The sequence below is a fragment of the Hibiscus syriacus genome, unplaced genomic scaffold (genome assembly GCF_006381635.1).
Source record: "Hibiscus syriacus cultivar Baekdansim isolate YM2019G1 unplaced genomic scaffold, ASM638163v2 tig00110879_pilon, whole genome shotgun sequence".
Taxonomy (NCBI): Eukaryota; Viridiplantae; Streptophyta; class Magnoliopsida; order Malvales; family Malvaceae; genus Hibiscus; species Hibiscus syriacus.
Window position 1 is genome coordinate 65,975 of NW_024062895.1, and position 27,500 is coordinate 93,474.

At 33.4% G+C, this 27,500-nt stretch overlaps 1 protein-coding gene and 2 pseudogenes across 1 annotated transcript; all 3 read left to right on the forward strand.

Annotated features, from left to right (window-relative positions):
• The first annotated feature begins 10,617 nt into the window (after positions 1-10,617).
• Positions 10,618-11,989, forward strand: LOC120144041 (annotated as a pseudogene).
• A 1,463-nt stretch (positions 11,990-13,452) lies between these two features.
• On the forward strand, positions 13,453-15,007 carry LOC120144078 (annotated as a pseudogene).
• A 7,184-nt stretch (positions 15,008-22,191) lies between these two features.
• Positions 22,192-24,097, forward strand: LOC120144081. Its single transcript, XM_039158232.1, has 5 exons — positions 22,192-22,568; positions 22,643-22,768; positions 22,846-23,137; positions 23,522-23,623; positions 23,713-24,097. Exons 1-5 carry the CDS (start codon positions 22,527-22,529, stop codon positions 23,814-23,816), a joined length of 666 nt encoding a protein of 221 aa, XP_039014163.1. The 5' UTR covers positions 22,192-22,526; the 3' UTR covers positions 23,817-24,097.
• Positions 24,098-27,500: the final 3,403 nt, after the last annotated feature.

Below are 27,500 nucleotides of genomic sequence, written 5' to 3' on the forward strand. Positions count from 1 at the left end.
TAAATTACTCAAAAAATTTAAGAATTTTGAAATAAAAAAATTCGAAAATCTTAATTTAATTTCAAATTTGATGTTTTTGTTTTCATTATGTTGAATTGAAAACTACACTTCGATTTTTCAAACGTTGTTTTCAAAAACTTTCAAAAACTTTACCCATTAGGGTTCGGTTTATAAAACCTTTAATTATTGTGGACTCAATTGAGTTTTGGGATTGATTATATTGCATACATGTTTTTTAAATTGCAAGTTACCTATTACATTTCATTCCTTAAACCATGTCTAATCCAAAACTACCTAGGTCCTCTTCTAGTCGATCAAATCGCTCTCCTATTCCTCCTCAATCTCAAAATCCAAACGATCCCAATATAACCATTCTAAACTCTTGTTTTAATATGCCTGGTCATCGTAGAGAAGAACTCTTTCATCGATATCATGATAGCTTCGAGTCTTACAAAATTAGGGAAGAGCGTATTCCTTCCCTTCAAGCCATGCTCGAGATTTCCAATATCTTCAGTCCTTCGCTCTTGGAAGTTTGATAAACTTTGTCATCTTCAACCCATTGTCTATCACCAATTAGTCCACATTTTTTACTCTAATGCGGTATGTGTCCAAAACGAGAGTCAAACTGGGACTATAGGAATTAGATCCTACCTCTTAGAAAAATTTGTTTATGTGGACTCCGAGACTATCGCTAAACAGTTTGGACTAGATGATGATGGTTTATATAATGAGAAAGAGATTGTGGCATATCCCTATATTCCTAATGCTAGTGTTAGTACTTAACGGTCTCATCACGATTGATTTTTTCATTTGATAATCTCTTGATGGTTTAGACCATCCGGAGGTAGGTACTCACTCTTCGTGTCAGAGATTTATGGCGGATACATTGTATCCAGCATAATAGAAAGATAAATTTCCACAAATTATTTTTAGTGAACTAGTAGATGCCATAAATATAGTCACATCCAAACAAGTAAAAACTTTAGTTTATGTGTGTCTACTTAGTAATCTCTTTATCAAACTCGATCTTAGAGTTTCTCTTGATATACCCATTCCTCTTCAAAACAAAATTAATCTCACTTCCTTGAAGAAAGCTAATTGGAAACAGGACGAGGAAACTGGTCAATGGGTTTATCGACCCAATAAGCAATCTTCCGGAGCCAGTTCTTCACGTGCTCCTCCTCTTCCTCCGGAGCCGGTTGCTGACGATGATCTCGAGCTTCAACAGCTTATGCAAGATATTGACGATCACGTACCAGATGATGAGCCACCACCAGAACCAGCACAACAAGAGGAACAAATGCCTCCATATTTTCGATCATTTATGGAGTCATTTGATCTGAGGTTTGCTTTCATGGAATCTTAACTGACAGAGTTTCAACGGGAGATGCGTGAACGTATGGATTCTCTCACATTTGAAGTACGAGCACATTATCCTACTCCCGATCCTCCTATGGACGACTAGACCTTGCCTTGCTTTTGCTTTCGTGGATTTAGAACTTATTGTTTTTAACATTTTGAATGTTTATGGATTGTTTGATTTTGGATGATTATATGTTTGGATTTATGTTTTGGATGCTTGGATATTTGAACTTAATACATATTTGGTGTGTTTGAATTTTTATCTTAATTTTTACATCATTTAGACATATATGACCAATTCTCCATTACACATTTTATGTATGAATATTGTTTTATGAAACTAATGGCTAATCTTTCTCTTGATTGTGATCTTAGCAACGTAAACTTTAAATTAATAAATCAATTGGCTTATATTTTCAAACTCTTGTTTAAAAACGTTTTAGAGTTCTTTTTTATTTAACAAAAAGGAGGAGATATAGTAAGAGGGAGTATTTTCGAAAATTGATTTCAAAAGATTTTTTTTCTTAAAATTAATAAAGTGTTTTGTTATATCAAAAAGGGGGAAGATTGTTGAAAACACATTTTGATGTTTCGATATAAAAAATTAAGACAAATAAATTTTAAGATTTTACAAAAGATTTTTCAAGTATATTCGATATAATTATTTGAATATCAAAATATTACTCCAAGTCTTTCAAAGTTCAATTTCAATCCTTACTAAAGTGTAAAGTTGTGTTTTATACTTAAAATATTTTTGAAACAATTTTCACAAAGTATTTGGAACCAAAAACGAGCCTAAAATCAATTTTTCAGGTAAGTGTACCGATGCATAAATCAATGCATCGATGTACCCTTGTTTTAATTGAACATCGAATAGCTTTTATGTACCGATGCACATACCATGCATCGATGCACATACCATGCATCGATGCACTCCATGTATTATTAAAACATCGAATTGATTTTATGCACCGATGCACAAACCATGCATCGATGCACTCAGGCTTGTTTGAAACATTGAATGCATTTCACGCATCGATGCACCCTTAGTGCACCGTTGCACTAAGTGTTCCAACGGTCGAAATATTTGAATTTTAACTTGATGTATCAATACACCTTGACTATGCATCGATGGGCACACGCTCCCAACTGATTTTAATAATTGTGCCACACTTAAACGGCTCCATTGACTCCACTAATCATCCCCAACGTTCAGAATCAATTGAAGGAGTATTTAAACAAGCTTAGAAGCCATTGATCAAAAACAAGAAACAACAATCAACAAGAATCAAGAGAGAATCAAAGATAAAGCATCAAACCTCAAGTTTGAGCACTTTCAAGCCTATTTCATTCAATATTCATTTTTGCTTTCAAGAACACTCATTGTGCTCAATTGTATTATTCTTGAGTGTTCTTTCTTTGTTCTAGAATTGTGTAAACACATTTTCCTTGTGAGGTTTTTCATTAAGTTTGTAAATTTGTAATCTTCTCTTTGAGAAAGAGTGTTCTCAAGAATTGGGGTATATTCTTGAGGGAGTTGTAAGGTTATCTCTTTGGCCTAAAAAAAGAACAAATTAGTGAATTTGTTGGAAAATCCTTAGTGTGGATAGCTAAGGTAGTGGACGTAGACTTTGTTTGAGAAAGTCGAACCACTCTAAATCGTTGTGCAATTACTTTCAATTTTCTGTAAAAGCTTCCACCAAATTTTTAATTGCCAATTCACCCCCTCTTGGCCAATTCCATCGATCGATTAACTCAACAGTTAGAAAAAGTTTTAAAAACTACAATCATAGAGGTCCACAAAGATCCTCTAATGGAAAAATTATTAGAAGTATATGGGTTCCTAAAGAACTCATTACTGCTAAAAATAAGGATATCCTACACAAATGGATACCTAAGGGGACTAGAATTTTGGAGACTAATGAATGGACCCAAAAGAAATTGGGTACCAAAAATAAAAAATTAATCTATGTTTATAGGAAAATAAGCATTGCTACAAGGCACCGGAAACAAATTCAAACTCATGGTACCTTGATAGTGGATGCTCAAGACACATGACCGGAGACAAGAGCCGATTCATAGAGCTTAACGACAAAATTAGAGGAGATGTGACTTTTGGTGATAATTCAAAAGGTCACATTGAAGGTAAAGGTACTATAGGTAATATCTCTTCCATAAAAATTAAAAATGTGTTATATGTGAATGGATTAAAGCATAATCTATTGAGTATTAGTCAATTATGCGATAAGGGATACAATGTCATGTTTGAAACTAATGGTTGTAAAGTAATCGACATTGCATCTAATCGGATTATTCTTGTTGGTCATAGAATAGAGAACATTTACATGGTGCATTTAGATACAACAAATATGACTAACTTGTGCCTAGTTGCTAAGGATGAACATGATAGTTGGTTATTGCATAGGAGACTAGGACATACTAGCATAAGTGTTTTACAAAGACTAATTCAAGGAGATTTAGTAAGAGGATTGCCAAAGCTAAAATTTGACAAAGATAAAATCTGTGATGCATGTGCTAAAGGAAAACATCAAAGAGCTTCCTTTAAATCCATTAATGATGTATCAACTAGTAGAGTATTACAATTGATCCATATAGATCTTTTTGGGCCAATTAGGAGTGTTAGCTTGGGTGGAAAACAATATTGTTTTGTATTGGTAAATGATTATTCTATATATACTTGGGGTTATATTTTTAAGTACCAAAGATAAAGCATTAGAAAAATTCATCACGTTTTCAAAAGTAAATTAAAACGAAAAAGGTTACTCCATAACTAGTGTTAGGAGTGATCATGGTATTGAATTTGAAAATCTTGGATTTACTGATTTTTGTAATTCTAATGGTATTAGCCATAATTTTTCAGCACATAGAACCCCTCAACAAAATGGAGTTGTTGAGAGGAAAAATTAAACTTTAGAAAAATTGTTAGAACCATGTTTTATGAAAACAATTTGCCAAAATATTTTTGGGTTGAAGCCGCAAATACCGCTGTTATGTTATAAACCGAGTAATGATTAGGTCAATTTTGAAGAAAACTCCATACGAAATTTTCAAAAATAAAAAGCCTAACATTAGTTATTTTCATCCTTTTGGATGTAAATGTTTTGTTTTAAACATTTGATGCTAAAAGTGATGAAGGAATTTTTCTGGGTTATTCCTTAAATTCTAAAGCTTATCGAGTATTTAATAAAAGAACTTTAGTTGTAGAAGAGTCTATACACGTTGTTTTTATGATAATCCCCTTCCGAGGAAGGATTCTTGTGTGAATGATGATGTAGGTATTGTAAACACAAATGACGTTAGACATGACGTTGGAGAACCATCATCAAAGGAAGAAGTGAAAGATTAGGAAACTCATGATGTTCTCGAGAATCAAACCATTGAAGAAAGGGAAGTCTCTTACCCTAGAGAATACAACTATATCAAGGATTGTGAAATAATAGTGATCCATCCAAATGGGTAACAACTCGATCTTCTCTTAGAAATATATGTAATTATGGTGCATTTATTTCATGCATAGAGCCTAAGATTATGAAAAAGCATTAGATGCTGAAAATTGGATTATGGCTATGCAAGAAGAGTTAAATCAATTTGAGAGAAGTAAAGTATGGACATTAGTTAAAATGCCTAGTAATAAATCTATTGTAGGTACTAGATGGGTATTTAGGAATAAACTTGATGAAAGTGGTAATATAGTGAGAAACAAGGCTAGACTTATTGCTCAAGGCTATACTCAAGAAGAAGGTATAGATTTTGATGAGACATACGCTCCTGTAGCTAGGATGGAAGCAATTAGAATGTTATTAGCATTTGCATGTTTCAATGAATTTAAATTATATCAAATGGATGTTAAAAGTGATTTTTAAATGGTTTTATAAAAGAAGAAGTGTATGTGGAACAACCTCCAGGTTTTGAAGATTCAAAATTTCCAAATCATGTTTTTAAATTGACAAAAACACTTTATGGTTTAAAATAAGCTCCTAGAGCTTGGTATCAAAGATTGTCAATTTTTTAATCGAAAAAGGTTTTTCAAAAGGGAAGGTTGGCACTACATTGTTTTTAAAGAGAAATGTAAAGATTTATTAGTAGTTCAAATTTATGTTGATGATATAATTTTGGTTCTACTAATGATGCTATTTGCTAATAATTTTCTAAGCTAATGCAGAGTGAATTCGAGAGAGTATGATGGGGGAGCTCTCATTTTTCTTGGGACTCCAAATCAAGCAAAGAAATGATGGAATCTTCATCAATCAAGCCAAGTACGTCAAGGATATGCTCAAGAAGTTTGGATTAGAAAATGAGAAATCTCATGCCACTCCAATGAGCTCGTCTACAAAGCTTGATAAAGATGAAGGAGGTAAATATGTTGGTGTTAAATTATATAGGTCAATGATTGGTTCTTTACTTTATCTAACCGCAAGTAGACCAAACATAATGTTTAGTGTTTGCTTATGTGCTAGATTTCAATCATGCCCTAAAGAATCACATTTACTAGCTGTTAAGAGAATCTTTAGAAACCTTAAGGACACTCCTAGTTTAGGACTTGGTATCTTAGAGACTCTAGCTTTAGCTTGCATGCCTTCTCTGATGCGGATTATGGAGGATGCAAAATAGATAGAAAAACACCTCTGGTACTTGTCTATTCCTAGGAAATATGATGATTTCATGGTTTTCAAAGAAACAAAATTGTGTTGCATTATCTACCACTGAAGTGGAATACATTTCAGCCGGTAGTTGTTGTGTACAAGTTTTATGGATGAAACAACAACTTTTAGTTTATGAAATTGAAGTAGGTATCATTCCTATCAAGTGTGACAATACTAGTGCTATTTGTCTTACTAAAAATCCCATCCAACACTCTAGAACTAAGCACATTGAAATTAAACATCATTTCATTAGATATCATGTCATGAAATGAGATATAGTTCTAGAATATGTTGATGCTTTGCATCAATTAGCGGATATTTTTACAAAACCTCTTGATAAAGAAAGATTTTGGACACTTAGGAGAGAATTAGGTTTAACCAACCTACCTTGACTTAGTGTTTAAAATAATTTTAGCACTTTTAATTAAAATTGAAAATGCTCATAAAAATAAAACTTTTGATTGCATTCTTTTCTATTAGTTAGGGGGAGTTTATGATTCTTAGTGAAAATTAATTGTATGTTCAAATAATGTTTAAATATAGATTTGATCGAACATTATTAATGTTTTATATATGAGTTGCCAATACCACTAGAGCTGATTAATTTAGCATTTTGAATAATTAAAAAATGGATTTTAACATTTTTATGTGCAATGCATCGATACATTAGAAAGTGTACCAATACATCCCTTGAATATGCATCGATACACTATGAATGTGCACCGATGCATTCCTTGAATGTGCATCGATACACTATGAAGTGCATCGATACACTCGTCGGGTTTTAGGCATATAATCCCTAAAATTCTTCATTTTGTCAAAAACCCTTAAAAACACCTCTTGTCGTCGTTCCCTCTCTCTCTCTCTACTCTCAAAATTGCCCAAAACGAACCATTTTAGTCGGAATTCGTTCGTACTTCAACCTTTGATCCTGCTAACATCATTAAATCAGTGCAAACAACATCTCATTCTCACAAAATCTGAATTTTCAAGGTAATATTTCAAAAACCTCTGTTTTATTGATTTTTGAACTTAAGACTAGTTTTGATTAGTTCTAGGTTGAACTAAGTATCGGGCATTGCTTGTATAATGTTTAGAAACTAGATTTTACAACTAATTTCATCAAAAACACAAAACAAAATTCAATTTTTTTTAATTTCGAATTTTTTTTGTTTTGATTTTAAAAATTGTTGTTTTTGATTTAATTATGTTGTTTTTAAAACTTCATATTGATTTTCAAACATCGTTTTTAAACATAGTTTTCAAAATTGCCTATTGGATTCTGTTTAGAGAACCTTGAATATTGTAGACTCTTATTGAGTTTTGGGATTGATTATATTGCATACATATGTTTTTAAAATTGCAGGTATCTATTCTATTCCGATTTCTTGAACCATGTCTAAACGCCCTAGGACATCATCTAGTCGTTCGAGTCAAAACCGACCTCATATTCCTCCACCCAATCCAAATCCAAATCCAAATGATCCAAATATGACTATTCTAAACTCATGTTTTAATTTGCCTGGTCATAAACAAGATCTCTACCATAGGTACCATAATTGTTTTGAGTCATACAAAATCGGGAAGAGCGTATTCCCTCACTTCAAGCTATGGTTGATATGAATTTTCAATATCTTCATACCCTTACATACTGGAAATTTGATAAACTTTTTCACCTTAAATCGATTGTCTATCATCAATTAGTTCGCATTTTCTATTCTAATGCGGTATGTGTCCAAAACGAGCGTCAAACTGAAACCATAGGAATTCGATCCTATCTTCTAGGTCAATTCATTTATATTGACTCGACACTATCGCAAACACCTTTGGACTAGACAATGATGGTTTAGATAACGAAAAAGAGATAGTGGCTACACCCTATAAATCTAAGGATAGTGTAAGTATCCTAAGAACTCATCACGAGTGATTCCTTCATTTGATGATTTCTTGGTGGTTTAGACCATCCGGAGGTAGGTACTCTTCCCTTAGAGTTATAGATTTATGGTGGATACATTGTATCCAACATAACAAGAAAATAAACTTGCCACATATCATTTTTAGTGAATTAGTAGATACCGTAAACGTTGTCACATCCAAAAATGTCAAAACTTTAGTTTACGGTTGTCTCCTTAGTAATTTTTTATCAAAATCGGGCTTATGGTCTCTCTTGATATTCTCATCCCTCTCAGAACCAAATCAATCTCAATTCCTTAAAGAAATCGGGATGGAAAAAGGAAGGTGACCAATGGGTTCGATCCACTGAGCAAACACCGGGAGCTAGTTCTTCACGAGCTCCACCTCCACCGGCACCGGAAGCGGACGATGATCCAGAACTTCAAGAGCTATTTCAAGATATGACGATCATGTACCCAAGGACGAGCCGACACAGCAAGAGGAACAAATGCCTCCATAATTTCGATCGTTTGTGGAGTCATTTGATCTAAAGTTTGCATCCATAGAGTCTCATCTAACTGCTATGGGGGCTCAACAATTGGAATTTCAAAGGGAGATGCGCAAACGTTTCGATGCGCTCACACTCGAGATGCGAGCACATTATCATCTTCCTCCCGATCCTCCCTTTGATGATTAGACCTTGTCTTGCTTTAGTTTTCTTGGATCGAACTTAGGACTCATTGTTAGAACATTTTTGGATTGTTTTGTTATGGATGTTTTTGGATGTTTAAACTTGAATGATTATATTTATATATTTGGTTTGGTTGAATTTATATTAGTTTATTAATTTTTTACATCATTTACATTTTAGATAAATATGACCAATTTATCATTACACATTGTTTATGAATATTGATTTATGGAACTAATGGCTAACTTTTCTCTTGATTGTGATCTTAGTAGCTTAAGCTATATTTAAATTTAAAATCAATTGGCTAAATTTTCAAATGTTGTTTAAAAATGTATTAGAGTCTTTTTGATTTAACAAAAAGGGGGAGAATATAGTAAGGGGAGCAATTTTCAAAATTGATTTCAAAAATTATTTTCAAAGAAAATCTTAAAATTACTCAAGTGTTTTGTTATATCAAAAAGGGGGAGATTGTTGAAAACATTTTGATGTTTCGATATAACAAATTAAGTATAAATGAATTTTAAGATTTTACAATCTTTTTCAAAGTATATTCGATTAAATTATTCGAATTTCAAAATATTACTCCAAGTTTTTCAAAGATCAATTTCAATCCTTACTAAAGTGTAAAATTGTGTTTTAAACTTAAATTATTTTTGAAACAATTTTACAAAGTATTTCGAACCAAAATCGAGCCAAAAATTAAATTTTCAAAGGGATGTACCGATGTATTATTTGATGTATCGATGCACACCCTATTTTGAATGTGTTTTGTGTACCGATGCACTCTTTAATTTATTAAAACATCGAATGCATTTTGTGTACTGATGCACAGACCATGCAGCAAATAACTCCTGGCTCTTTTGAAACATCGAATGTAATTAGTGTACCGATGCACTAAGTCTTATAACGGTCGAAATATTTGAATTTTACACACAGTGTACCGATGCACCTTGATGGTGTACTGATGCACACACGCTACCAACCAGATTTTTAAATGATAATTACACAATAAAGACTCTATTGACTTCATCAATGATCCCCAATGTTCAAAAGTGATTCAAGGTGTATTTAAACAAGCTTAGGAGCCATTGATCAACAAGAATTAAGAAAAGAAACTAGAGAATCAAAGAGAAATTATCAAACCTCAAGTTTGAACATTTCAAGCCAAATTTTGATTCAATATTCATTTTGCTTTCAATAACACTTGTTGTGCTCAATTGTATTCATTTTTAGTGTTTTTTCTTTGTTCTAAAATTGTGCAAACATCTTGCCTAGTGAGGTTTTTCTGTAAGTTTGCAAATTTGTGTATTTCTCTTTGGGAGAGAGTGTTCTCAAGAATTTGGGATATAATTCTTGAGGGAGTTGTAAGGTTACTCTTTGTCCTCAAAATAAAGAACAAATTAGTGAATTTGTTGGAAAATCCTTAGTGTGGATAGCTAAGGTAGTGGACGTAGACTTTGGTTGAGAAAGTCAAACAACTCTAAATTGTTGTGCAAATATTTTCTATTTTCTGCAAAAGCTTCCACCAAAATTTTAATTGGCAATTCACCTCCCTCTTGCCTATTTTGTCGATCGATTAACTCAACACAAAAAAAAATACATCGTACGATTTACCAATGGGAGTTGGCAAAAGCAGTTTGATATCGTTTAAGCAGATCTCGAGTTCAAGTCCTTATGTATGCATAAAACCCTCGTTGTGAGACTCGCCTACCAAAGCTAGGTGTGTGACTCGGATTGATTCAAATTAATCAAGACAAAACCTTGAAAACCGAAAGGAATGAAGGGTGGCAACCAAGAAAAATATACCACTAATTTTCTACAAACCACCATGAGAAGCATTTTGGGCTCAATTAAGTTATTACCTACGAATGTACATTATGGATATTCACCGCAATTAAAAGTGATAGAAAATAATATTTTTTATTAGTTCGGGATAAATATAAGATAATATTTGTGTTATAATTTTCATTGGTCTAGGGTATAATTTGTGGCCTATGAACAAGAAAAATGGACTATATTACGGTATGTGTTATAACCTTAAACCCTAAATCAAAATTAATTATTACTAACATTAAATTAAATAAGTAAAACTAATCTGACTAATTATAAAATCTACTTATTTTTGAGTTGAAACTCAAATATAAAACCTCAAAAGAAATCCAATACCTTGTCTATGATAGATTGTTTAGTTAATATTTAAAATTAAGAAGAAAGAGGTGATGAGCCTGGGTCAACCAATCAATCGGAAGCGATGAGCCACAGCCACCAATCATGGGATTGTAGACTTGAGCATACATAAAAATACACAGAAATTGGCTGAAAATCTCGGCCTAATCCAAAACTTTAGACTCTAACTTTCAATTTTGTTTTTCAATGTCATCCATTTAGACTGCATTGTGCAACTCAAAAGGCTGAGATTCCAGTGCCTTTTTTTCCACGGCCAAGATTCATGCAAATATCTCTTCGTTGTTACAGCAATGGAGGGAACTTAAGGGAATACCATATGAATACATTGAAGAAGATTTGTCCAACAAGAGTTCTTTGCTTCTAAAGTATAATCCAGTTCATCAAAAGATCCCAGTCCTTGTTCATAATGGGAAACCGATACCAGAATCATTAGTAATTCTCGAGTATATCGACGAAACCTGGAGAAACAATCCGGTTCTTTTGCCTCAGGATCCTTATGAGAGATCCATGAATCGGTTCTAGGCTAAGTTCATAGACGAAAAGGTACAGACAGCCTGACTTTAAACCTTTCGTTATGTCACCTTCAGTTATGCATGTAAACCATTCGAGTTTGTCGGTCTGATTTTCGAGTCGGTCCACTTCGGGTTTGAGTCATTTTCTTGTTTGATGTATTCTCGTCTGCAGATTTTGATCACCACAAGGAAGGTTAGTTTTACAACAGGGAAGGAACAAGAGCAGGCCATGGAAGAGCTAACTGAGCAGCTTAAATTGCTAGAGAATGAACTCAAAGGGAAGCCTTATTTTGCAGGCGAGGCTATTGGATACCTTGATATTGTTGTTGCCAATTTCTTAGTATTCTGGTTTAGAAACCTACAAGAGGCTTTGGGAATCAATATGTTCACTAAAGAGAGATTCCCAATCATATTTAAATGGATCGAAAAGCTGGTTACGATCGATGTTATCGAAGTATGTCGGATCCCGAAAGAGACATCTCGTTTATATCCGGACTCGACTCGAAGCCATAAAGTCTGCTTCCAAGTGAAGCCTTTAGAATGAATCTATATGGTTTCTATTATGGTATATGTTCTGCTTGTTGAAGAGAATAAGCTTTTTATTGTGTTGAAGTGCAAAGGGTATGTACCTTTGGCCGTTGCAGCTGCAGATGAGCACACAAAGTGCTGCAAAAACTATTTGATGATGAACTATTTGAAGCTAAGGTGGTGTTTTTTTCACTGTTAAAGGTCTTCAAAGCTCTTATGTCTGCGTCACGCAGACATTGGCTTCACATACCGTTTTTTTTAGAAGACAGAAGCTCTTCTAACGTCTGCGCGTCCTCTTCTTGACGCAGACGTGGCTTTATGTCTTCAAAGCTCTTCTAACCTCTTCAAAGAACATTTAATTTCTTTTAAAATAAATTTAATATTTTATTTTTATTTATAATTCAAATATTATATATAATTTTAAATTGTATCTTTCTTATTTAATTAGTGGTTTTATTTTTTTAATTAAAAAATTTTATATATAATCTTGTTCTAGTGGTCTAGTCTTAAACTTTTCATGTGATATAGGTTCAATATATAAGGAATTGTGTAATTCATGACACAAACATCCAGTTTGGTTCAGTAGTAAGGCGTGTGCAAACTGATTTATATTTTAGTATGTATTGATTTATTTTAAAATATGAATTGATTTATTTAAAAAAATTATTATTGTAGTTTATGGATTATTTAAATGTCAGTATTGTAAAACTAAAATTATTTAAATTTCAGTATTGCAAAACTCTTTTAAGTTTAAAAATCAATTTATTTATATTTCAGTTTATTTTAGTAGTCTGCAGACGTTAAAAAACAAACAATCTTCTTCTTGCAGACTGCAGACTTTTGGTCTACCTCTTCTGCTGCAAATGCCTGCAGATGTGGTCCGCAGACTGCATACCTTTTACCTTTTCAAAAACAAACACCACCTAAATGTTTTGAAAGAAGTTTCATGTATTTAGAACAAAGCAAAATGCATGCATACATACAACAGTAACACAAATGCATCCCACTCTCCGATTAACAGTGAATTCATGGTTATGTAGATCAAGTATAAACAAATGTTAGATAAATTAGTAATAATTAATAATCCAATTAAACGTAAATAATACTATTATTCAGAAAATATTAATTTGAAACAGAAAATCGTCTAGAGATAAGGGTTCTGGAGGCTTTAAGGTTCACTTGAATAGACAATCTTTCGGAATCTTCAAGTGAATTTGTACAAAGGATCTTTCGGAAATATAAAACAATTCAAATCAAAATTAAATCGATAGCGACATTCGCTGAGGTATGTATAAACAGTTTATTAAGACAAATGTTTATCGCCTAGGATACAACATTAACAACAAATGCTTTATTTTTGCAAAGGGTGGTAGCTTAAAAAGAATCTGTATCATTCAAATATCTATTTCATGGTTTGTGATCATTTTTGGTGTCATCCTGAATTCTTCGATGATTGTAAGGCAATGCAGTCCTAGCAGATAAAAAAATCCAAATGCTCGGATTATTCATATTGGAATCATTCAGGAATCGGCTTCATGCAACAAGAAAATTGGTTTACAAAAGGGTAAACAATTGACCTCATACCCATCCACATACCTTCAAGACTGCAACAACAATGGCTAAAGAAGTGAAGCTTTTGGGCATGTGGGCGAGCCCTTTCAGCCGCAGAGTAGAATTAGCACTCAAACTCAAAGGAATACCCTACGAGTACATTGAAGAAGACTTATCAAACAAGAGCCCTTTACTTTTAAAGTACAACCCCACCCATAAGAAAGTCCCCCTTTTAGTGCATAACGAAACGCCGGTGGCCGAATCATTAGTCATCCTCGAGTACCTCGATGACACCTGGGAAAGCAATCCTCTTTTGCCTCGAGATCTTATGAACGAGCAATGGCTCGTTTCTATGCTAAATTCATTGACCAAAAGGTAAAAACAAAATTCAACCTTTTTTTTCTTCGTATTCTTTCTTGGTATAATTATGGTATTGGTCCCTCTATTGTGCTACAATTCAAGACTTGATCTATTTGTTAGATTTTACTCAAATTTTAATTAGAAATTAAATCTGATTTTATTTTTATTCTATTGGTTGAAGTTATTTGGTGTTTAAATTTAATAGTTAATAATTCTTGGTGACTAAGTATTTACCTCAATAAATAGAGATGAGAATTAATGAGAGATAATTATTTTGGAAATATGTAATATTTTTCTTTGATTTACGTTCCAGATCATTTTTGTATAGATACTGAATTTCTAAGAATACATGAGATATCATGTATTTTATCATTCGTGATCTCTATATTTATAATGAATTGTTATTCTAATTCTCATCTGTAGAGGTAGGTAGGGACGAAGCCATGATTGAACTATGTGGAGGGGTAAGTTGTTTAACTTTAAAAAAGTTAAGATCCTAAAAAGTAAATTAACCATAAAAAATTAAGAGATTAAGGGTTCAATTTCACTAAATTTAAAATTCAAAGGTCTTAAAAAGTAATTAAATTAGACAAATTTGTGGTCATGGCTGAATTCCATTAATTTGAAAACTAACAATATCCTAAAAAAATTATACCAATTTTTTTGAGTAGATTACGGACTTGATTGCAATGGTTTCAAAATTAGCAATAACTTAAAAGGTAATTATATCATCAAAGTTTGAGGGCATTGCCCCTCCTATCTACAACCTGCGTCTGTCCGTAGAGCTAATCGTCTCGTGTAGTCTTATTTCATGTTAATTTCACTTAGTTATTTTTCCGCTCATCGGTTTCTACCACTACAGCTTCTGCCGACAATGGCCAAGCTTGGTCGTAGTATAGGGAAGGAGAAAGAGCAGGCCATGGAAGAAGTTGTTCAACAGCTGAAAATTCTTGAAGATGAGCTTAAAGGGAAGCAATTTTTCTCGGGGGAGAGAATTGGGTACCTGGACATTGCTGCAAATGTATTATTGTGGTTTCATATGATGGGAGAAATTACTGGGAAAAAAACCCTAACCACTGACAAGTTTCCAGTTATTCATGAATGGATTGAGAAGCTCATGACAATGGATGTTGTGAATGAATGCTTGATCCCAAAAGAGAAACGTCAGGATTGGATTGAACTCGGCCGAAAAGCCGCTGAATCTGTTTCAAAATGCTGAAATTCTCAGGGACAGTGGTGAAGATTATGTGTTTTGAACTTCTGTTTTTGCCATGAATTCCATGAACTTGTGGAAGTTTATATGATAACTTGCTTAAATAAAAGTTTATTTAAGGTCTAATTATGATATCAGTCCCTAGACTATGATGAAATTTGGTGATGCATTGATTTCATTCCTAGTGCTAGGGTGCTCGACTTTTGTTCCAAAGTGCAGGTGAGTTGCAAAAGCTTGGCAAACTTCCATTTGTTGTGGAGTCGATGTCCTCCCAAACTTATCGAGCCAATCAATGCAAAAACGAAAACACAAATGGAAGTTCAAACGCAAACCTCAAGGAGTACAATTCTCTGCAAAAGCTTTAGTCTCCACCTTAATTATCGGTCCTACAAATATATATAACATTATAGTCTCGCAACCGAAAACAGTGAGCAAAAACGTCGACGCTTAATATAATTTCTTTTAAATAGAGAAAAATGAAAAGATTTTTTATCATTTGAAGTCCGGAGCTAGAGAGGTATTAACATGCATCCAATGGTGTTGCCTAGATGAGGGACATTGATGATGTAAGGCAAAATGCCAAAATAAAATTACATTGAAATTTTTTATTAATCTTAAAATGATTATAAAATAATATTTATTCAAAAAATATATTACTCGAAATTAAAACATATAAGGATAACAAATATAATTTTAACCAATGAATCGTGGCACGAATAAAATAGTAGTTTGTGGGAAGCTATCTTAGAATTACCTGGCTTGAGCAATTATTGCTATTCAGAACAGAATTGGATAGGCAGAGATGAGGATTAGGTGGCCCACCCACCACCACAAGTTAACTACATGGATTCAACTAATCAACATGTGCCCGTCAACGTCATTATACTTTACACACTAACCAAACTCCTCCTACCAAAAAATAATATAAAATAATCTTCATATGGTCCATAATTAGATATGCATAAAGTTAGATAAAAAATTGATCCGAATTTTTTACCTAATTAAAAAATTGGATTTTAAAAAAATTGATTCGGATCCTAATCGGTATGAAATGTCAGATGGTGTAATTAGTGTAACCGGTTTCGATTTAAAAAAATCTGTTTTTTTAAAAAACAGAATATAAAAAACAGGTGGTGGTGAGCAGCACTACTCTTGTACAATATGTCTCTACTCCTCCTCCTGAAGCTTCGAAAGTAATGTTGAGCAACACTACTCTTGTCTGTTTTCTTTATTTCCTTATTAAATACTCTCATCAAATCACATTCATCAACATTTCTTGCAAGCTTTCATTATCTTCCACTTAATCGCGTTAGATCCTCATTTAAGCTCCATTTCACGCACACCTATTATAAACCAAAAGTTAATCAAAGCACAACTATTCTAGATAAATTATGTGTATTTATAAACATTTTATGCATGTGAAGAGCATATACACAAGATACTCATCAACGATAAATTAAAATACATAAATATTACAATGTTAAAATTACATCGTCATCCATTGCAACAAAGTTTACGATAATTGAAATATTTAAATACTTTCAAGTTCGATAAATTCAAATACTTAAAAACTTCCAAGTTCGATAATTGAAACAAAGTTTATGATAATTGAAACAAAGCTTAAAAATAAACTACATCGCCATCTCTTCTTCATCATCTTCGCCTTCTTCGTTTGGAGGGGATATTCCAAGTTCGACTTCTTCAATGTGTAAGTTTGCTTTCAAATCGGCATCAATTGCATCTTCTAGGGTGGTGATATTTTGCTTCCGAGCCGCTCCATCCAAATAATCCTTCAAATAAATACATACTTCTACCGACTTGGGACTTAGTCTTGATCTCCGTTGCGATATAACACTGCCACTAATAGAAAAAGTAGATTCCGAAACTATCATATAAGCTTGGACGATTAGTAAATCGCATGACATGTAATTTCTCAACTCGCTACTTGGGGTGGTAGTACGTAATCATTTGGATTGGGAATTAACTAGAGTGTTAAAAAGTGACAAATTTATGTTACTTGGACGTCATGATTCCACATTCATTCTCATTTGATCATGTATTACACTATTTGATCCATATTTAGTTAAATAAATTGCAAATATGTCTCGAAAACATTTGTTAAAATAATTTATTTGGTTTTGGACAAAGTTGGGTTCATCATCGGTTAGATTAAAAGCAAACGCAATTTGTTCGATTAGTGTTTCAACCCTGCCAACATTTAACGTTGGGTTTAAAGCGGCGACACAAATAAAAATGAGGAAAATCTCCTTAAAATATTTTAAAAGTTTTTCTTTCATTGCAAAGTCAATTTTTTAAAAAACTTCGGTTTCAAATTTAAAGTCATTTAGTCAGTTAGCCAACAAAAATATTTGATTAAGAACCAACGGATAGTAGGGTAATAAACACCGAATAAAAAAGTTGTTGTATTTTTAAAAACCCCAAGCAAATCGGTTATTTTGGCTATAGTTTCCAACTCGAATCCGGATAAATGTTTGTGACATAGCCCCTCTCGAAAAGCCGATCGTGAAATGTTTGTAATGTTTCCCTTTGCCTTAAGGCGGTATGCATCATCATCCAAGTTGAATTCCAACGAGTTGGACAATCCAAATTAGGACCCAAAGCTTTTTTATTAACCGACTTACAAAATTGTTTATAATCATTTAGTCTTTTGTTGTTGTTACAAAGAACCGATTTTATCATTGCTTTAAATTCTAATCTAATTGGCACAATAACCTCCAAATCGGCTTGCACGGATAAATTAATTATGTGTGCAACGCAACGGGTATGAAAAAATGCACCGTCTAAAATCGGTGAAAGTAATATTTTTAATCTTGGAATCGTATTTGTATTATTCGATACATTATCAAAGGATATAGAAAAAACTTTATTTTTAATTTATAAAGACAAATTACCCTTTTTAAAAGTGTAAATAAATTAGCACCGGTATGCGACTCATAGAATAATTCAAACGCAATTATTTTTTTCATCATTTGCCAATTTTCTTGATCTAATTAATGTGCCATAACGGCTAAAAAGAATTTCGGTATTATGAGGAAACTCCAAACGTCACATGTAAGCGACACGCCATAACGGTGTTCTTGGAATCCTAAAATCATTTTTCCCTCGCCGTACTCCACATTTTTATAGCATCTCTTCTAAGGATAGTACGACTTACTTGAGTATAACGTGGTTACATTAGTTGTTGAATTGTTGCCGTGAAATCTTCATCATCAAAGTGGTCGAACGACAATGCTTTTGTAATCACGAACTTTGTAAACGCTTCTCGTAATTTTTCTTTGTCATAAACAAAAACACCACATTGCGGTGTAAGATTCGATTAACTTGGATCCGATCTTGAGCAAAGTGCCTTGTATGATTTGTAAAATGGTTCTTCAACGTTGTGTTTCCTTCCGGTGCAAAAAACTTTAGACAAAGTTTACAACGCAGCCTCCTCGAGCCATTTGACATCTCACATAAATCGTAGTGATCCTAAATATCTTTGTTTCGAGTGTGTTCGATCACTCTCACGGCTTCAAGGTTTTTCCCGACGGAAGATTCAACCGTTTAGGGTCGGTATTTGTAGTCATGATGAACAAAAAATTACAAAAATAAGATTTGAGAGATGTTTAGGTATTGTGTAATAAGATTTGAGAAAGTTGTAATCAACCAAATATTCTCAACCTATTGATACATGTTTAGGGTTCTAAAATGGTGATTTTTTTAGAAAACGGTCACAAACCCCCACGGCTAGTTTTTAAAACCCAGACCAGATTTTTTCAGATAAAAATCGATTTTTTATCCCTTTTTTTCAAACCGATTTTTAATCCGGTAAAAAAATCGATCGTCCAATTTTTTCCCAAACCGATTATACTATCCGATTTTTAAATATCCGATCTGGTTTAAAAAAATCGGTTTTTCCCAAATCCAGTTTCGGATATTTTTTACGCAAAATTAAATATTCGAATTTTTTGTGCACCTCTATCTATAGTCACACAATAACTGCTTAATGATGAAGATAAGTAAAATATTTTTTAAAAACTTATTAAATTATTAGTAAATTTAAAAATTAATCATTAAATTAAAATATTAGATTATGATCAAATTATATAATGTAAAACTCTTTTCGTTTAACAAAAAATTTTGAAGTATTGGATTCGTAAAAATAGATTGATGAGACTAACTCTTTATTTTTTAATAAATATCTTTCATTTTATACCGTTAATCTCAATTTTCTGTTTTTACTCATTAATAGTTTTAAATCTGTGTAAAATTAAAAGAGTTTTACTCTATGTAAGTGGATCTTATCCGTAAAATATTTAATTAATTATAAATTGAGTTCTCATTGAATATGTAATAAATATTATTTTTGAATTATAAATAAGTGTTTTGATTATAATAATTAATAAATTAAATGATTTAATTGTTATAATTGATAAATAAAATTATCTTATTACAATTAAAAAATTAATATTCATGCCACTTTTAACAAATGAGTGATTTATGTATTTGTGTTTGAATGTTTGGGCTGGGCCTTCAATGTCAGCCCAAAAAGGAGCTTTTAAATTCCAGCACTGATATTACATCAGTTATAGTCTTAACCTATAAAAATTATTTATTTCATCAACCCACTTAAATGATAATTTTTTATTACATTTAGGTTGTATTGTCTCAGGGACAGTTTTAATTTCTTTAATTAATTAAAATTCTCGTTCGTTAAAAAAATAAAAGTGCATAATTAAAGTTATTAATTTGGATTTATTAATAGATGAAAAACATAATTCATTTTTACTTATAATATATTAAATTTAAATAGTTTTAAATATATTATTGAAATTATTTTAGTTTGATGATAGCTTTTACTAAAAATATGTATTTTCTTAAATGATCGCCAGCGATTATTTTAGATTAGCATGCAATCGAAAGCCTGTAAAATTATCTTTTGTAAAAAGTTTTTTTTTTAATTCTCTTTTTAAAAGATAATTTTGAAAGGGCAAAACTTTCGAGATAATGTTCTGAAAGAAATTAATTCACGAGCTAATGCACTCTCAAGATTAATTGCTCAAATAGGGTGAAATCCACAGTGTTGGCCGTAGGTCGCCATGCCTTCCGGGCGACCTTGAAGGTCGCCATGCACTCCGGGCGACCTACCCTTGCTCAAACAGAGAGAATGAACGTGTTGCATGGCACATGCACGTCCCAACACATAGGTCGCCATGCCCTCCGGGCGACCTTGTAGGTCGCCATGCACTCCGGGCGACCTACCCTCGCTCGGTTGCCCTCGGATTCCCTCGCATAGCTCGCTCGGATTCCCTCGCATAGCTCGTTCGGTTGCCCTCGCATAGCTCGGTCGGATGGCCTCGGATGCCCAGCGTGTTGGGACGTGCATGGCACATGCAATCTCTTGTAGCTCGCCGGGAAGACATGGCGACCTAGTAGGTCGCCCGGAAGGCATGGCGACCTACGGCCAACACTGTGGATTTCACTTATTTGAGCAATTAATGTTGAGAGTGTTTTATCTCGTGAATTAATTTTTTCTAGAACATTATCTCGAAAGTTTTGCCATTTTGAAAGTGTGTATTTAAAATTAGAGTGAAAGCATATATATTTTGGTTTTGAAACGTTGAAGGCAGTGGGAGATTGAGGAGAAATTATAATGAAATTCATAATATCATGCATAGATAACCAATCTAACTATATTTTATAATAATTAATTTTGATCACTATTATTCATATTCATATTATTTGTATTTGTAACTTTAAAAAAGGCTTTACCATTTTTTTAAAAAAATTGTAATCATCCAATAAAAACGATAACGTTTACTCATTTCCTTTCCAAACTCAAGCTTGAGGCAAAAATTGAAGTTGACTTGGTTTAGGGCAAGCATCAATAATGAAGGTGAGAAATAACCAATTTGTGCGAAGAATTTATGTAAAAGAAACAAAAGGTTTTGATAGCATATCAAAATCATCGTATGGAAAGTTGAAGTTTGATTTTCCGAAACCAACTAAACCTTCTTTTCTTGTTCCAATCATTTTGCAATCAACCCATTCCAGCTAACTCCATTACCAACCAACCATTCTCACCTAATCCATTTATCCCATGACTGACTGCTCGACCTTTTTTAACTAATAAACCATTTCTCAATTACAAAAATTAATAAGTAAACAAAACAAAAGTCCATTACACTTTTTTTTCTTATAAAAATAATTTTTAATTTAATTTATACGGTTGAATTATTAGATCAATCGATTTTTAATTTAATAAATAGAATGGATTGATCCAATCATACATTTACGTCAAGACATGAGAAAAGTGCATAAACACCAATTTTTTTGTACCTCATTCAACAACTCGATTTTATTTTGTTATGGTTTAACTTGGAATACTACTCCCTAACAAATGGCAGGTGTGTTTGCAATATAACGTTGTTGGAACAAACTGTACTGTCAGAATTTATTGCAGTTTTTACCATACATGACGGATGAAAAAAATACTATATAAAATTAATAATTAATTAATTCAGTACGATGATATATTATATTTTTTAAATTAGATAAAAGATATGAATTTAACTATGTGAATAGAAAAAGCTAAATTAAAACAATAGCCTCATATTAAATTTTTATATTATTTAATTTAAATTAATCAATCAATTAATCAAATAATAATGCTTAAAAATATACTACTCAAAGTATTCTGGATTGGGTTACAATCCTTATTCCTTACTCAGCTTCTTCTTTTATCTTTATACTAAAAAATTGGTTTAATTACATCTTTGACCCTTTAATTTAATATATATATATTATTTCTTTCAACATTAATTGTTTATTTTTTTATCAAATTAAATTAATTAAAAGGAAAAAATAACATTTGTTCAACGCATATAATTTGTTTTGTATTTTTGAATCTTGACATAAATTAATTTTATTTTATAAAAAATATACATTTAAAATATTAAAAATGGAAAAAAGACAAAAAAATGATGTCAGTTTAGTAGATCTATTATTATTTTTAGTGGATTAATTTAATTAATTTAAAAATATAAATAAGTGAGTGTTAAAATTACTTTATTTTGTAAATTTAAGTGTCAAAATGTGGTAGTAATATATATAACCCTTTTGGCCTATTCCTCAATTCGATTCCTTATAACATCAGCTTGGAAGTCCCACAGGACAGGAATCTCTCCCTCTGTCGCTCTCTTTGTCTATTTATCTAATGTTTTCTTTTGAGTGTTGAGGCAATAATTGTCCACCCAGTATCTTCCTGAATAACTAATCCCTCTCTTCACCTGGCTTCTTCTTCCACTTTCAGGCCTCACAACTTTTTACTTCTTTTTCTCATTTATTATGGCTGTTGACCTACACGACCGTGCCTTATTCATCCCTTCTTCTCAAGATCATCACTTTGATGCCCTGCAAAACAACAACAACAAACGTTACTTATTTGCCTCGTCTGAGTCTGGCACAGAGCTGAGTTCACCCACTGGTTCCGATCACCTCAATTCCACCACCACGGAGAGCATGAGGAGGAAGAAGACTGTTTTATTGATGAGCTCACTCGCCAGATGGCTCACTACATGTTTCAGGATGAAGATAAACATGAAAAGGTAACAAACATTCGACTTTCTCTTCAGGGTTCTTGTTTTTTGAAAGTACTGATTTTTTTTCATCTGATTTTCAGTCATCTGGTTCTCCTGATGATGGAAAATTTGAAACTGTGAAAACAAATGAAGAAACAGGAACATATGGCCATGGGTTTCAATCAAAACAAGCACTTATCGATGAACAAATAAGAGCTATTCAGCAGGTAAGCATGGATCTTCTTTTTCTTTGCTTTTATTTTTTTATTTAATTGCAGTAATTTTACTTGTTATAATTTTATAGTTTTACAAGCTGAAACAAGAACAACCAACGAAGCAGAAGCAACAAAAGCCGAGGACCAAGCATCATCAAAGCAAAGGGAAAATCCTTGGTGGGTTTAACAATGGCTATCACCTTCCCAATAACCCTAATACTCCATGGTATACTCTACAGCAACAAAGCAAGCAACAAACCGGTTCTGTTATGAAGGCGGTTTTCCTTACCGGATCCGGCTCGAGAAACGGTTCTTCTGGAACCGGTGTGTTCTTGCCTCGTGGAACTGGAGGCACTCCTTGCAACTCACGCACGAAACAAGGTTAGAAACAAGTACCTTTCTTTCAAAAAAAAAATATCTGAAAGAGTAATTGAAATGTTACTTTTATGTTAATTATTGGGTCGCTTTAGGATTTAGACAGAGTTTGGTCGGATTAGTTGGGGGATAGTTAAGGGTTCAGTAGACTGTTAATTATGCCAAACTGTCACATGGTATTTTCTATTATATGTCACCTAATATAATTTTACTTATAAAATATAAATACTTTGGGACTAGAGTACCAAATAGACCTTTTTTTTTCATTTTTAGATCTCCAAGATTTGAAGAATCTCCCAGATACTTTTTCCTCGACTCAATTGATTCAAAATTCTTCACTTTATTTCGTATTTCGTCCTATATATTTACTTGGGATTTTGTTTCGATTAGGGTGTGCTACTGTGCTGATTCCCGCGAGAGTTGTTCAGGCCCTAAAGCTCCACTTCGAGAAAACAGGGGTTCCATCAAGATTTAATACTGTAGATTTTAACAGTAAGAAATAAGAATTTTACTTCTTTATTTTTTTTTTGTATTTACTCTTTGGTATGTTAGTTAAAAAACTTGTTCATAATCCCATGCAGAAGGTTCCGACAGCATGAATTCGTCGCAAGAGGGTCAGTCTGGGGCGGTGCCGGGTACGAGCCACCATGAAGAAGTGAGTCTACCTCAAGAATGGACTTATTAAGAAAGCCTTGTTGTGTGGATTGTATTTGATTTGTAATTGTTGAATGGAAGGGAACAAAGAAGAATAAAGAGGAAGGAAACAAAAGGACAGATAAGATGGTGGTAAAATGGATATAGGGAATCTAGGGAGAATAGGACACATGTAAAATAAAAAGTGTAGGTGGAGTCTTTGTATACCTTCCTCTACCATTGCTGGCTGCAGATTTGGCTTTTACTCCTTTTATAAATTACTTGTAATAAAAATCAGCTATCAGCACTATAAGAATTTACTTTCCTTTTTCATTTCCATCTTTATATTGTCACATTCATAATACAAATTTTAAAAAAGAAAATTATATTTTATAAAATTTAATTAACAACTATTATAATAAATTTGATCATATAATACTTTAGGAAAAATGATTTTCTCATATAACATGTTAGGGTAATTATTTTTCATCTATAAAAAATATTATAGTGCTCTATGAAAGATATCCAGAAGATACGACGACTTTTAGAAAACGCTCAGATGACACGATATCTTCAATGTCATTCTAGAAAGACGCGATTAGTATGCAATGAATTTAGAAAAGACGTTGTGTCTTCTTGACGTCTTCCGAAAGTACTCGTGTCTTCTGGGTGTCTTCCATGGAGTAGTGTAGCATTCATTTCACCTTATATAAGAAAAAGTTTTTTTCCAAAGTAACGTCCGATCAATTTTGCCTAATGATTATAAATGTTGTGACAGAAAACTTATATATAAATTATATTAAACTCGAATTTGACCTTTGAAAAACATAATTTTTAATTATTTATTTTAAAATTATATACAAGTAAAAAATTGAAAATATTACTGTAACAATATTAATTAGGATTTAAAATGAAATAATTTAATCATCTATAATTAAATTAATGAACAATTAACTCATGAAATAGAATTCAATCGAAATTTTAATTATTAGTATATTATTTATCCTTTTACGTCATGATTGCGATGAATAGATTTTGAGATACAATGAGAACTTGATTGATATTCCGTAGACAAAAAGGTCTTTTTTTAATTGAAAGAAGCCTAAAACAGTAGGCTATGCGCGTATACTCTCATCAGTTTGTTGCGCAACAACATCGTCTAAAGCTAGGAGGTCTGCTAGCTCATCCGGGGGGGGGGAGTCAAAGTGAACCAAGTTGTAATGTTGCCGCGAAGCTAGCTTTTCCATCCTATCGGCAATCTTGTTTCCATTCATGCTAATCCATTGGATTTTTGTCACCCAGCATCCTGACTGTCGAAGTTTCAGAATTACGCGAAGCAACGGAATATGGATGTCGATTGAACCACTTTCTCCTACCAATTTAACTGCTCTACTGCAGTCAGATTGGATCCAAAGCATATGAATGCCCAAGTTTCTTGCAATGAGAAGACCTTCATAAATGCTCCAAAGTTAGGCGTGAAGTATCGATGTTGTGCATATATTCTTTGTGAAACATGTAATCCATTCTCCGTTAGAGTTATGAATAACACCACCAATTGAGCCTCGCCCATCAAGTGTCACCACTGCACCATCCGTGTTCAAGCACATCCATCCTCGGGGTGGTGGAGACCACGTCGGATTTGTCACATGCTGTACCGAATATATAACAGAGACTTTGGAGCTATTTGCATAGCATTTTGCCCAGTTATAACTACTGTGAATTGTAGAATTTGTTTTGTAAGTGGCACCCTTAAAAATATAGTCATTCCTTTGCTTCCAGATGTGCCAAATAAGAGCAGTAAAAAAGGAAGACCAAGGAGGATCGCTATCACTTACGGGTTGTTGCTTATGAATATTTTGTGTGATCCATGATTGAAGATCAGTACCGAAGAAACTAGCAAATGTGGAATGTGGAACAACACGCGACCAGAGGTTTCGCCTGGGTGGGCAATCACACAATACATGAATTACTGATTCCATGGCTGCGCCACAAGTCGCACATGAGCAGTCATTTGTCAGCATTCGTCTTCTGCGTTCATAGTTTGTCATGATCTTTTCTTTATAAGCAAGCCATATGAACATGCAGACTCGTTGAGGAGCGGTGATCGACCAAATGTTTTTTCAAACATTATTCTTCCCGGACCAACTATCCTCTATGAGAAAGGTGTAAGCCGATTTGATCGTAAATTGATGTTTAGGATCCCATTTCCAGACCAGGGCATCGGATATATCGGTAGCCTCAGGAGGCTGAGCATTAAGCACGTGAGGGATGGCAACTGGAACAAGAACTTGGGATAACGCCTCCACGTCCCAATGATTTTATTCATCAATGAAATTGTGTAGCTTCTGAGTTGGGTGCACATATGCGTTAGCTCGTGCATAACTTTATAATGGTCCCAAATGTGGCAACCACGCATTATTCCAAAAGTTTATGGTGTCTCCATTTCTCATCGACCAGACCAAGCATAAGGATAATTGGCTCCATGTTTTCGCTATCCCTCGCCATAATGGGGTGTATATGTGTCTTTCAATGGATAAAGGATAAGCATCCTGGATTTTATATTTTTGTCTGAGTAATTGGACCCAGTAAGAAGTTCTCTTTACCATAATAAAATAACCAAGCTTTATCAGGAAAGCTTTGTTCTGCTCAAGAGGACATATTAAACCCAACCCTCCTCTATCAATAGGAGTACAGACCGTAGACCAATTAACTAAGGATATTTTCCTTTCAGAGGGTTCAGAGCCCCAAATAAAGAGCCTATTCACAGATTCTATCTCATCACAGACCCTTTTTGGGAAAGACATGACTTGCATAAAATAAGTCGGTATGGCTGAAAGGATCGATTTAGCCAGAGTAACACGCCCTGCCAATGAAAGAGTTCAAGTTGCCCAACCTTTTAATTTACCCCTGAATTTATCGAAGATGAAGTCAAAATCCGTAGCATTCATACGACTATGAAGGACCGACACGCCAAGATATTTGCCCATATGGTCAACTTCTTGGAACCCAAGACATGAAAGGATGACAGTTTTCATTTCCGTGACAGTGTTAGGTGAGAAGTATATATGAGTCTTTCGTTTACTGACTTTGTGTCCTGAAAAGTGCCCAAATTGGTTGAGGATTTTCTCAATTTGCCTAGCATGAGGAATATCAACTTTTGCGTATAACATAAGGTCATCAACAAAAAATAAATGGCTAATGGGAAGTCCTTATTGGGCAAAAGAGAATCCCTTCCAATCTCCTTCTTCGACGCATTTACGAATGCTATGACCGAGTCTTTCCATTGCTAAAACAAATAGATATGGAGAAAGAGGGTCACCTTGTCGGATACCCCATTGTGGTTTGAAATCTGGAGTGTATTCACCATTCCATTGGATTTGCATAGAGGCCAAAGAGATACAATGCATTATGACTCGGATGGTGCTGACTGGGAAGCCAGCGTCAGTGAGCGAATCTTGGATGAAATCCCATCGGAGACGGTCGAAAGCTTTTTCGAGATCCACTTTAATTGCCATCCAACCTTGTTTTGTCTTGAGTTGCCGCATAGAGTGGATTACCTCCTGATTTATAATAATATTTTCTGTAATAGAGCGCCCAGCGACAAAACTCGTTTGATTCAGCATGATTAAGATAGGCATCAAGTGTTTAATGAGGTGAACAATGATTTTGGTGATGAGCTTATACATGATAGTGCATAGGCTGATAGGGCAGAAATCAACAAAAGTTACTGGAGCTT

What these genes read in the sequence shown, in the direction of transcription:
- LOC120144081 (XM_039158232.1), top strand. Translation starts at nt 22,527, where the DNA reads ATGGCTCACTACATGTTTCAGGATGAAGATAAACATGAAAAG. An exon ending in ATGAAGATAAACATGAAAAG is followed by an intron (nt 22,569 to 22,642) that starts GTAACAAACATT and finishes TCTGATTTTCAG; the next exon opens with TCATCTGGTTCTCCTGATGA. An exon ending in AAATAAGAGCTATTCAGCAG is followed by an intron (nt 22,769 to 22,845) that starts GTAAGCATGGAT and finishes ATAATTTTATAG; the next exon opens with TTTTACAAGCTGAAACAAGA.